The 13,425-nt window shown below is 42.9% G+C and overlaps 1 protein-coding gene across 1 annotated transcript in view; it reads right to left on the reverse strand.

Moving 5' to 3' along the window:
- Nucleotides 1–917: 917 nt before the first annotated feature.
- The window catches only part of bcl2l1 (BCL2 like 1), a 30,344-nt gene continuing 17,836 nt past the window's right edge, over nt 918–13,425 (reverse strand). The window contains exon 3 of the mRNA XM_072366648.1: nt 918–5,693. Within this exon, the coding sequence (XP_072222749.1) occupies nt 5,550–5,693 (144 nt within the window). The 3' untranslated portion in view covers nt 918–5,549. The remainder of the gene's footprint in view (nt 5,694–13,425) is intronic.

The following is a 13,425-nucleotide window of genomic DNA, read 5'->3' on the forward strand; positions in this document are numbered from 1 at the left end:
ATTTAGTATCATCTGCACATTATCAGTCACGAGTTCCTTTTTGTGGGAACATTTTATTTGTGGCCGACGGTGTTTCTGATTGTAGGTGCTTTCCTGAAAGAGAAAACTGAACGTTCTCTGCTTCGAGTGCATGCCGTTATGTCCTAATGATGCGCGGTGGTTCAATTTGGTAGACAAACAAGCATGCTGTGGAGTTTTCTGAACATCAGACAGAAGTTCAAAGCCGTGTCTGCATCTCGTTTGGGCTTTCTGGATAGAATTTGAGGATTGACCTCTTTCTTAAAAATGACAGGCCAACGATGGTTTTCTTGGACTGAAGTTTTTGAGAATTTGAACAGTGGCATTAAAGTTCAAGATGAAGTCTTTGAGACGTTTGGGATAACTCTCCATGTCCTTCCTATAAGCAGAAGGGTGGACAGTAAATCACAGAAATTAATTATTTTCATTCATTTATCAAAACTACTTATTCAGTTGGTGAAATATCAACGGCTGGAGTCTCCAGTTATTCCCCCCCCTCCCAGCATCAGTAACAATTGCGTGGAATAATGTTACAAATGCTTGTTTTTTTTCCTTTCAACCTTCGTAGTTATAAATAATAAACCGATCAAAGATCTTCACTCCTCATTTTTTCTCTGAAGTTTGGCTTCAAAATGAAATCGGAGATCTTTCTGCTTCAAACCATGATTGTGCCATTCCAACAGAGGTGAATGACTTTGTAACACTGCCTGGGGCTTAGACTGGCATTAGATTTTAATCTAAATATCCTCATTACATCATGGTTGACCTTTTTTTAAAAAAAATGTATTTATACTCACCTCTGAGTTCCTGTTACTGACTGAGCTGTCATTTAGGTCTTCTGGTAATATACAGAATATTCCAAAACGTCAGCAAAGAAAAGAAAAACAGACTCGGAACATCCCCCAGCACTGAGCTTTATTGGGTACAGCGTCATTTAAAATTTTACAATGGCATTCTAAAGACATACAAAGAGACCATTGGACATGGTTGCGATCTTTAATTTTGCACTCAACAAAAAAGGACCAGACACCAACTTTCTTCTTTTTTTTTTTTTTTTTCTTCTTCTTTTTGAAAATATCCTCTCCCTTTTGTTTGCATTTTCTGATCTTGCAGCAGTCAAACAATCATAAAAAAAGAAAAAGAAAAAACCCACAATTGACAATGTACATCAATGCAAAGATGGAGTTTAAGGCCATTTGAAGGGGCACAGTTATGCTTTTTACACCAAATATAAATTAAGTTTAGAAGCCATCAGTTCTGTTTTCTTTAAATATGTCACTAAGCTAATGTACTATTCTAATCAGTTTAAATAACAAGCATATATATAGGGACGTGCCAATGCTGTCACTCTTCCTTCATTTGTGCCTCCTCCAAGAACATGTTGCCAGACAGAGACTCTCTCTCACACACACACACACACACACACACTCATACAAACACACACAAAAAGTGTAGTAATAGAAGTCGTTTAAGTGTGGGCCCAGACAGCAGAGAAAAGGTTGTGAGCAGCTTCTTAATGGGGCATACACTAGAAAAATAGATATATATACTGTACTGGAATGTATGAGAGCAGACCTTGGCAAATAAAACGATGCTCAAGACACAAACGTTTCAGGTATCAATATTCACTCCAGTTTTTTAGTCTGACCGTCAGTGAATGGAGAGAAACGAGACCTGCTATGAAGACGGAGGCCTTCCCGCTGAGAATGTTGTGATGTTTCACAGATAAATGCTAGTCTTTATTTCTTTAACGTGGCTCCACGCGGCCGGAGTCTCTGCTTTGATGAGAAAACAGCGCCTGCCTTTGTTGTGCTGCGTTAACACATCAGGACGTTGAGTTGGAAGGAGAGCAAGTCTGAAGCGATCCTGGTAGATGCACGGAGCTGGCTGTTGCTGGCGTGTTAAACACCAGACAAGCGCTCAAGACTCGAGCTTTGAATTAAAGATGGATAGGTGTTTAGAAACAAAGACGAGGTCTCCTTCCCCCTCCGTCTCCTGGGGATTGCGTCTGTTTGGCAGGCGTGTGTGTTACCGGCGCGTGTGCGAGCTGAGGTGTGTCTGTGTGAGGCAGCAGGTGGACCAGCTGTGACTGACACACGTGACTAGGCGCGGTGACAGCCGGGGGACTGCAGGAGAAAAAGGAGGAGCTGATGAAGGAGGAGAAACGGCTGGAGATTTGACAGAGTCGATGTGCCAGGGGACGGCGGAGAAGGAGAAGAGGGGCCTGAGGGGATGGTGGACTGTGAAGGGGATGCGTGGATAACTTGAAGTGAGTGTGTGAGATGAGATCTGAAAGTTTAGTTGCCTCGTTTCACAGTGCTGCGGCGGCCACCGACAGCTGCTGATTTGCTTAAGATTGCAAACAAACACAACACGACAGATTAAGAAGAAAAAAGAAAAAAATAAATCAAATTTACCGAAACAAAAAGGACATCTGATGCAGAACCGCTTTGTCTCCTGAAAGACAGCTGCTTTGCCAGTTTGCTACATAAATCTTCCAAAGGTTGTGATGCTCTGTGTGGCGATGACGACACCAAGCATGAAGTGTGTCGCTGATAAATGACAGCTTTGAATAATGGCTGAAAAAAAGAAAAGAGACATGGCGGGTAAAAAGAAACAGCAGAAATGTCCAGTTTAAAACTGCAGCACACGATTGGGACGTTATTGCAAAAATAATCACAGAAAATACTGTGGCACTTTGTTTCAACCCCCCCCCCCCCCCCCCCCCCCAAAACCCAAGCTGAACTTTTTCTATGAGCAATTATGCTCACAGCTAATGGCTGTTTGCACTGCAAATCCTCACATTTGAGAAAGTGGAACTGGTTGACTGCTGGAACTGTTCGGATGATCCACAATTAAACACGCAAACCCTAAGCTGTACAAACAAACTGCCATGATAAAGTATTTGTAAACAGACGTGGGGGTAATCATTTTCTGAAGTCGTTTACAAGAAGGTACAAATCTTAACGGGAGAAGGGGATAATTAGCTTATATAAAAAAAAAAAAAAGTCTTGATCCAGCCCTCATTTCTTTCTGTTTCCTTCCAAGCAGCCAGATTTTCCTGTAATCTTTTAAAGTGATCTTGAGCAATAGTTCTCCAGGCTTTCTGAAGGTCTTTCAGAGTTTTTCTTTGGACAATGGCTGCTTTTTCGCTCATTTTCTGTCCAGTTCTTGTACCTGACCATTTTCAGATGAACTTATTTTAAATTGTATCTTTAGGCTCTTTGTTGCAAAGACACATCATTTGCTCCCATTTCTTTAGTTTATGAAAAACACCAAAGATAACACAGTTTGACAGACAGAAAATAATATTTCTGAACCATCAAGGTGATTCCCAAAGAGCTAGTAGGTGCATTTCTCAGCATGGTGTGCTGTGTGTCCTTGAAAAATATAAGGAAACTGGACAAATGTCAGGCCTAAAAAATATCTACAGTAGATGTATTCATGTAACAGTATCTGAAAGTGATGTCCTTAAGAAAGAGGAAAAAATCCAGCAAAGACCTGACACAGGACCTGAGAGATGCATCTGGACCTTCAGCTGATCCATCTACTGTTGGCCCAAGCCTCATCAGAAATGGTCTCCATGGAAGGGTGGCTTTCTAGAAGCCATTCTTAAGGAAGGGAAACGGGGAGAAAAGGCTGAGCTATGCCAAATGACACAAGAAGTGGACTGAAAATCAGTGGCAACAGGTCTTATGGAGGGATGAATCCTCCCCAGAGCCCAGACCTCAACATTATTGAAGCAGTGTGGGATCATCTGACAGAGAACAGAACAAAAGGCAGCCAACATCCAAAGAAGAGCTTTGGGATGTCCTTCAAGAAGCCTGGAGAACTATTCCTGAGGACTATGACAGAAAGCTTGTCTAAGAGGGTTCAGGCTGTGTTGGAGAATAAAGGAGCTCAGAGCAACTGTACAAACTCTTGTCTTATATCCTATATTTCCATTTAAGTTTGCACATTTCAGTAAATCTCTTCACCTATTTCCAGGTTTCCTGGCTATATATAAAGGAATGAGGGGTGGCTCAAGACTTCTGCACAGTACTGTAGTTTCCTCACAGATTCCTTCATTGCAAATAAATAAAATCTGTCTGAATGAAGGTCACGGGACACACAAGAAACCTTGGAATAAATCCGGCAAGCGGGCTTTTGGTGAAGAATTGGCCATTTCTGAGACCAGCAATGAAAATTCAAGCTCAAGAGTAAATCAGACATCCTGACAATGATTGCATGAGTGCAACTGGAAGATAAATTGTGTCAAACTGTCAGACGTCGAGTCAAAAGCGCGACTTGTCACCAGTACCTAAAAATGTCCCTATATCTGCTTACAAGTGCTTCACTGTTGTATCATAATGACATTTCTTTCTTTATAAAGCCAGTAAAATCTAAATAATGACAGATTTACATCTGCGTATTCTACCCAGGACAATCAGCATATAGTGTACGAGTGTGGCTGCGAACAGCGTTGCTTTATGCGTGTGTTGCTACAGTGTTTGCTGCAGTCTTCAGCTACTGCATGGTGAGCATGGAAGGTGTGAGCCACAGCTTATATGAGCCTCGGTTTAACCGATTCTGGGAGCCTGCCAGACACGGCGGTCTGGCAGTCTGGCAGCAGGCGGACCAAACAGCAGCGAGAACAACTTGATGCAAAGCATGATCATAAAGCACAGTTTAGAGGGAGAAGTGAGATTTTAATGTTTCAGAAATACAAAAATCAAACGCACCAACAAACACAACCAAGCGGGGGACTTTGTTCATTTAGGTCAAGAGTCCAACCTTTCTGTGAACTAAAATCTGCATAAGTCAGCTGATTCTATCATTCGTATAAAAGCAATGAGCAGGAAGGAGAGTGCGCGACAGAAACAGGGTATGGAGAGATGGATTATGATCTCAGTGTTGGTGATCGGGGGGGCTGGCGGGGAACGGACACTACAGAAGGTGATCAGGGGCAGGTGCTACATCCTCCCCTGCTTCCACGCCCCATATGGCACATACGAAGCTGTTGCAGAGCGGTCTGTGGGGACGGGCAACAAAACAAGCTTCAACACTCTCCACAACACACTGACTCTTGATCGGACAGGTCTGGATTAACTGTAAATCTAGAATCAGTTGCCATCCGCTTTAAGATTAAGAAACAAGAAAATTTGTTAAAACTAATACATACAAACATTCAGGAATGAGAAAGAAAATGAGATCTTTAATAATAGCACAGGGAAATAATGGAGAAACAAGTGGACAGTGGGGGAAATAAGGAAGGAATAAGGAAATAACAAGCCTGTGTCGTATAACCACATGTTTGTATTGTGGTGGAATAAGTGAACACAAGAATACTAAAACTCTTTCGCTGTCTTTTTCGCAAAAGTTCAACCACTTTTAAGGATTCTCAGTCTGCTGTGGGATGCGCGACGAAGGGTAAGTAAACATATTCTGCAGTTCTGTTGAGACGAACAGGACCTTCATTTTAATGTTGAGACTAGTGGGGGGAGGCGGCTGGGAAGGGGAGACGCGAGAAGACAGAAAGGACGGTCGTCCTCTCACAGGCGTTTCTGGGCGAAGAGCGAACCCACCACAACCCCGGTTACCACGGTCATCCCCACCAGCAGCCACTTCTTGAAACTCTCCTGAGACCTCCTGCTTTCGGCCGCCGCATCCTGCCCGAAGATCTCGGCGAAGCGTTCCTGAGGAGAAACGGAGAGCAAAGGGTTAGCCCCGGAGAATCTGACAGCACACGTGAGGTGATTTCAAACGTGACAAAAACCAACAATCATGCAGCGCTCCCCAAAAAAAAACCAAAAACTCTCCATTCAACAATAAAACGAAAAAAAGGCAGCTTAGTAAGTCAGGTAGATTCCCTTTTGTAAAGGTCTGCAAACGGGCTGCTGCTGAGGCATCCACATCTGGTTATCTGTATGATTGTCACAACCCACACCGACATATGTGGAAATTTCCATCCACTGCAGTAATCATACAGGTAATTCAACACCAGAGAGGAGGAAGAGAAAAAGAAAAAAAACTAAAAAGCCACCTGCATCGATGCTGGCTGCACTGTAACAACAAGATCTCCTTGATTAAAGACAAATTTCCCCACTCTCCCCATGCTTTTCCAGCCTCCCATCAGGGCTGCAGCCTATCCCTCCACAACCACTGCTGTTGTTGACATTCTTTCCCACAGTTGTCCTCAATTTGCCAAGCCCACACTGCCGCCCACTGAAATCATTTCCTGGAAATGAGCAGCTCGAGTACGCAGTTTCCTTCTCAGGGCCACTGGGAGGCGCCAATAAGGCTCCGAACCCATACACAAACACGACATCTGATCAGCTGAGATGGACGCAGCCCCACTGACTCACTCCTGAAGCTCGTCCTCGCCACGACAGCGTTGAAGCCTCATCTCAGCAAACATTTGTAAAACAAATGTGAGCATGACTTAGATTCTTAGTCAGAAGTGAACTCAGCAGAGGGTCATTTTTAATCAGAAATAGGAGGGGTGGCTGATACAGGAAACTCTATGAAAGGTGATCAGATGAAAAGAAAAGACTTCCTGAAAGTAAAGGGTGGTGACAAATAGGAGGTAAAAGTTATTTTTCCAAGAGTTTCTACTGATACTGAAGCATCTGAGTCCAACACTGACGCGACCCTTGTTATAGAACATGTGGGGATGTTCCCAGGATACCAGGGTATTACCTATTAAAATCTGAGGTTCCCTCTAAACACGTGCACGGAGGCCATGGTGCACGTGTTCGTGGCTGAATGGATGGAAGTCCTATAGCCGCGGCACAGACACGTTAAAGGAATATACGTTTCTTCCGTTGCGATAATGATGGCCTCTTAAAAAATTTGAATGCATTTCTAGTTTCTCCAGACTATGAGAGATGAGAGGAGCCTGAGGACAGTCCATCAGTGCGACCAATTACAGCATGAAAAATGTGAGATCACCATACATTGATTAAGAGTGTGGTTGTAGGCATAAAGCTCCATGCTGAATAATTGATTATTTCAGCAGACAATCGCCGTAAATTGTGGTAAACACAGCACAGCAGACCGACCTGACATCATCGCTTTAAACGAGAATAGTTACAAAAACAAAGGCAATGCAAAGATATTGGATTGTGACCCTGGTGGAAACTTAGTGGGAGGACATCACTTCTAGCAAAACTGACACCCTGCAAAAGATAAACAAAGGAAGTTCTCAAGAATTTAATCAACCTCTTCCGATGTAAATCTCAAGCAAACGAGTAACGACACAAACAGGATCAGTGAGGAAATGGCGTGGCTTGTAGGTTGGGGACACCGAAACTCTTCGCTCTGGGTAAAAACACCTGTCAGGCATATGATTGACAGAAAACCAAGAGGCGAAGGAGGTGACATCTGCGGAGAGGAAATGTCTGAGAGGTGGCGAGGTGGCATAACGGGGACGATCCTGACTCAGTCCAGGAGCGTTTCTTCTGTTTGATAACAGAGACGTTAGGACGCAATGCCATCTCTGAGAATTTGAAGAGTGTGGGTGTGCTAATGGGAGATAAGGGGGCGACTGTGTCGGTGATGACCTCAGTCCTAAGGTGTGACATCATCACCACATTGTCAGAAAACGGCAGCTCCAAAACGTGCGTTATCGCAGCAGCAACAAACTACGCACAAATGGGACCGAAGCCTCTTCTTTCTTTCTTCCTGTGCTGCATTCAGTGACCACCGTTATAATGAACACTGGCTTCTTTATTCTCAAGTAAATCCCACCATACATTGTCCTAACCGCTGGCGGTGCTGGATGGATTTTAGTCTGTATTTTTCACAAAAACAAAAATAACAGAAACCAATAAATTCCCACTGATCTGTCAGACTGTCTGAAGCTGAGTGCCACAGACAGTTTAATGGAGTCAGAAAGCGTTGCGACAAACACATTGTTGGTTCCTGTTGTTTAAACAGGATCAGCTAACAAAGGGAAATGTGCAATAAAGTCAGCCAGGTCCAGTTGAAAGGCTTTACAGAAGGCAAGCCTAACTAGATCAAACTGGTCATTTGGCAAGAGCACAACATGTTGCAACAAAACACACAAAGAAAACTGAAGAATGCTGATTCAGGGTTGCACACAAAGCCCTCTTGGTCATTACATCAGCTGTCATTCGGTTTCAAACACTAGATCGACATCACAGAAGCTTCTCCTGTTCACCGTCTTTTCTTTTCGGCTTAGAAATAGAAATCTGAGCCACGCTGAAAGTGGTAGCACACAGTCACTGTTCCGTGGATCTGAAGGGCTACAAGAGCCAAGCCTCTTCCTCACAGTAGCTCTATTCATTCATGGTTTAGCTCCAAGTAAACATGCGCGCACTTCTACTGTAAAATATGGCCCATCTCATTGAGAAAACATTCTAGAGGAGCTTTTATTCTCAACTGTTTCGAGTGTGTATCTCAGTCCGTCAGTGGCATCTGTGGAATTTCAAAATATGCAACCACATCTAACACAGAAGCAGGTTTAAGGCCTCGCTGGAGGGATGCTCGTCCCTCACATGAAGTTCACTCAAGGCAAGAATTCCTTCTTCAACACTCCTCATTCCTCATCTGTTGCTCACTGAAACCGTGTGTCCCTGCAAACTAACCCCATGACACTCTCTACCAAAACCTTGTTAATAAGTGTGAGGAATCAAAGAGGCTCTTTGATGCGTGTATGGGAGGAAGCTGCCAAAGAAAAAGTAAATATTTAGCTTCGACATCTGAACTTTGTACAGGCCTGGATACAGCGGATGCAGCCCATAACTCATGATGACAACATGGACGGATAGACGCAAGTAAAACTCAGGGAAAGTAAATGAGGATTACAATAAGTGCCTCAGCAAAGTTGCTCTTAAGAACTGAGAGCAGCATTAAAAGTCAAGCAGCCGAAAGTGGCCACAGGAGACCAACAAATGGCACTTAAGTAGATAATGGCGTAGTGAGATAACACATATCTACAGCATGTACTATGAGTCAGTGTTTTACTGCTGCTTCTTTATTCTTTCTGAAGGAAGGGGCAGTCTGTCCACTGCCTATCCCATCCTGTGAAACCTCCCAGAAAAATGTGAAGAATGTGGGTGTAGAGGACGCAACTGTGCCTTGTGATGACTGACTGACACCTGTAAAACGAACATGCCAAGACATGCTTTCAGTAAAGAGAAAATCTATTCTGAAATAAGGTGGACTGATCGTATGCTTAAGCTATTGGATGGAAAGAATAAAAGAAACACTAACATACTACTCAAACTTTAACATCCCTTTTCTGTGTTTTCATATTTAACACAACACACTCACTCATAGTCGACTGGGAGAGATCCTACACTGTTCACACCTAAAACGCTAAAAATGGAGTATAGCAGCTACGATGATTATCAGTTACCATAAGATGTTTTATATTTGCTCAATTACAACACAATAGCTATGTAATTACACTTAAAGAATACTTAAATTTAACATGCTAATGATGCTACATTTCTATGGATAGCACAAATAGGTACAAATAGTTACTCATGGTAGCCCACAGGGATCAGTGTTGGGGCCTAACTAACTTTCACATCTATGTTGATGACACCAAACTTTACTCTACACATCCAAACTCCCTTCGTCCTCCCCTCTCTCATCCCCCACATCTGAATATCGAGTAACTTTAAAAACATTCCACACTGAGTTTGTTCTAATTCTCATCAAAACGTTCCCCCCCAAAATCAGCCTGAACCCCTAAAAGCGGGATATTGTGGGTTGGGGTATGAATCACTCCTGCATGTTCATGCTTAAGTAGACTGAAATGGCTCTAGGCACTCTGCACACGTACCATAGTTATTCCTTTTTTGCACATACAGTAAAAGTGTATTTCAATACTGCCGAATTCCCCCCAAAAAGCTCCTCTGATTAACAGATTTGTCCGTTTTTTTCAGTCATATAGCTAAATGTGCCAGAAAATCAGCCTATTAAGACTTTGTGTCAACAGCTTGAAGCATTTCCAGACTGTCGCTCTGCTCTGATAAAATTCAGATTTTACAGCCATGGCATTATCTGACAAAAATCACAGTAAATGTGCAGTAAATTCGGCTGTGGTTACGCGTACGATGATATCCCACAGAGGAAGTCAGAAGCGGTAGAATCTGTTGAATATTAACACAGTTAACAGAGTTCACAGCATCGGGGGTATTGGATACACTTCAGTCAATAACCTAATAATTAACACCAATGGAACAATCCCTTCAAACTCCTTCCCATTAATTTCAGACCACCACAAACTCTGCAACTGCCACAACACATCCCTGCTGGACTAATTTCGTAAAGTTAAACACGGGGCTCATTACACGTTTGTTCTTCTAAGCTTTGGTAAGAGTCTTTTGGTTTTTTTGGGTTTTTTTAAAAAAAGGCACCAATGTATTTTTATTATCATCATCATAAATATTATTGTATGACTTGAAGGATTCTGGTAATATTCCACATTTTTGTTAATGTCAAGATGTATTAGGGTTTGGATACACATAAAACATGACGTATGATGCATTTACTGTTGGTTTGACCTATTTAGTGGGAATTTTTGACAATAAGTCAAAAATAAAATTAGACACAACCAGACTCAGGAAGACAAAAGTGGCCTATAAATGAGTTTGGTCAGATTTCCATTAATGTGAGCCACAGGCTTGCAAACCCTGCCATGTCAAGAGTTCATGGAACTCCTTCAGAAAAGGCTCACAAAAATATTTGTAGTAACTCATAAAAATCATGGCCACACCTGCCTCCATCACAAAATGACTCTATAAACCAGCTGTTACTTCTCATATATCGGCCATCTCGGACAGCTTAACCAGTGCAGACGCTGGCAGAGATGAGAGAAATAAAACACTGCTATTCAACCTTTCCACTGGCAGAAACGTCCTCAGGTTGCCGCGGTCACTTGTTAAATTTGAATATAAATCACCTGGAGCTATCGGCCGTCGCTCCTGCTTCTTTGCATCTGCACACATAATTCGAAACACGACTTTTCCGCTATCCCTCCACAAATGTAATTTATTAGCCTGGAAATCAGAAAGAGCCTTATTTTAATTTCAGCACCCCATCAACTGAAGGCCCGTGGGACTCCAGAATTACCAGTCAATTCACTATGCACATGTCGGAGCAGCACTGTTGGTTTGATATGCTCAATCTCTTCTTGTCCCATCTGACAGGTAAACCCCGTCTTTATCTGCTCTCTCCCTTCTCCTTTCACACGGTCACGCCTTTCGTTCCTTCATCTCTGCTGTGTTCCCAGAGGAAATCAGGTGCTAGGCAGCAGCCTGCAGAGCGCTTTCAGGCCTCGGCTCCGCTTTTTTTCGTTTTTTTTTTCTTCCCCCATCCTGTTTTTCCTACGTCTTTAAGTTTGTCTTTCTTCGTTAGCTGGGGAGGGTAAAAGAAGGATGAGGGAAGGATTAGCTCATGAAAGCAGAAGGTTGGATTCAAAGACAGAAAGAGAGTGAAAACGTAAGAGGGGGCACAGGTAAAAAGATTCTGCAGGTGGTTACCACGGCTACCAGAAAGCAGCCGATTAGCGTGTGTCCGGGTCTGTTGGTCCATATCCGCGGCTGATAAATGGCCCGATACTACGTGTGGAGAAACGAGCATTTTAGCGATAATTAGCAATAGCTTCCCATTCATCAGCATTCATCGGATTTGTTGGTTGCTCCAGTGTTGCACCATAACAAGCTGCAACGCTCAAATCCCTTGATGGCGAAACCTCCTGACCATGACAGACGCACACACACCAGACGCTGATTAACGCCTCACGTCCTCTCCCTTTTAGGCAAAGTGAGCCTGAAGACGGATTGAAATCCAATAAGCTGGGGACACTTTGGAAAAGAACAGTGCTTATATTCACAGTTGTATGTGTAATCGATCTGTGAAGATGAAGGCCAACAGCGCAAGGCTCGGAGAGCATATGGAGCAACCACACACACACAACAAACTGTGGTGCACTGTGTTCTGACCCCTTTTATCTGAATCGGAATCAACATTTTCAGCAATTTGGGCTACTGCATCTTTCATATTAGTCAAAACGAGACAACCTCGGCTCCCCACGTGCATCAGTGAGCTTTGAATGACCCTGCGTCCGTCACTGTTCACTGCTTTTCCTTATTTTTGGATCATTTTGTTCGGTCCTGACCACTGCAGACCAGGAACGTCGCACAAGATCTGCAGTTGTGAAAATGTTATGACACAGCTGTTTAGCCGTCACGATATATCTAATGTCAGAGCGGCTCAAATCCTCATGCTTGCCTGGTTTTTTGCTCTTCTACCAACACATCAACGTTAAGAAGCCACCTTAACTTGCCTAATGGTCCTAATGTTATGGCTGATAAGAGGTATATCAAGTGAACAACCGAGTGGAAATTCTGGAACAGAAATATCACAGATCCTGATATTCATGATAAAATGTGGAAAAGAGTGTAGTCTAGCCTATTTTACAAACTAAACGGATGCTGGAACTTTTTAAGTTTGTGTAAATCAACAGCTGGAACTGCACTCAAAGCCACTGCGTTTAAAGCTGTTGACAAGTAGTAAAGAGTTGGTCACAAACAGCCTAAAAGAATAGTTTTTTTTTAAAGAAATTTGATCCCGAGAGGAGCAGGTTTTCCTGAGGGTTTTTACCTAAAGAAGAAGCAGAATCATTGGATTCTTGGCTTTGGCAGTTTTAAATCATCTAAAAACCTATCTGTGTATCTATGTTTTTGCCAGGAAATGAACTCTCATGCCTTTCAAATTCCACAGGATATGACTCTACCTCTTCCTTCTCATTCAGTAAGGCAGCCAACACCAGCCTTCCCTAATGCTGCTAATGAGCTCTACAGCCCCACCCCACAAGCATTCAGGATTGGTTGGATTCGGTTCCTCGAAATAGTCTACGTAGACCGTCTAAACTCACTTTTATACGTTTTATAACTCGCACACAACAAAAACATCTATTGCACATGTTAGAAAGGTTAAAAGCTAGATTTCCACCAGAGCGAGAGACTGTAGGGAACTATTGGGACCTTTAAAATGTCCCCGAAAAGAAAGAAGGAAGAAGAAAGACTTCTCTGCACCAGATACTGAAAAATCAACATGCAATGTTTATCACTTTAAGATCTTTATTGTCAGTTGAACCTCATGTTTGTGGAGTTACTGTGTATCATAAAAGCATTTTGAATAAACTGGTGGCGCTCGACTGTAATTTGAAAAACTAAATGATTAGATGTTGTGCCCTAATTGCCGTTTAATATCAGGAGAGAGCTCGCAGTTCTGCATTTAAACAGGCTTCTGTATCTGCCTGCAACATCTGATCTAGACCTCTCGCTTTCGACAGTCAAGGGCCGCTTTCCAGCAACCGACAGATCACATGACGTTCCACACCGACCACAAGCGGCGGCAGGAAACTGCTTGAAGCGCGGAGTCTGTCTG

The sequence above is a fragment of the Leuresthes tenuis genome, unplaced genomic scaffold (assembly GCF_036924035.1).
Source record: "Leuresthes tenuis unplaced genomic scaffold, fLeuTen1.0.hap1 SCAF_16, whole genome shotgun sequence".
NCBI classification, from domain to species: domain Eukaryota; kingdom Metazoa; phylum Chordata; class Actinopteri; order Atheriniformes; family Atherinopsidae; genus Leuresthes; species Leuresthes tenuis.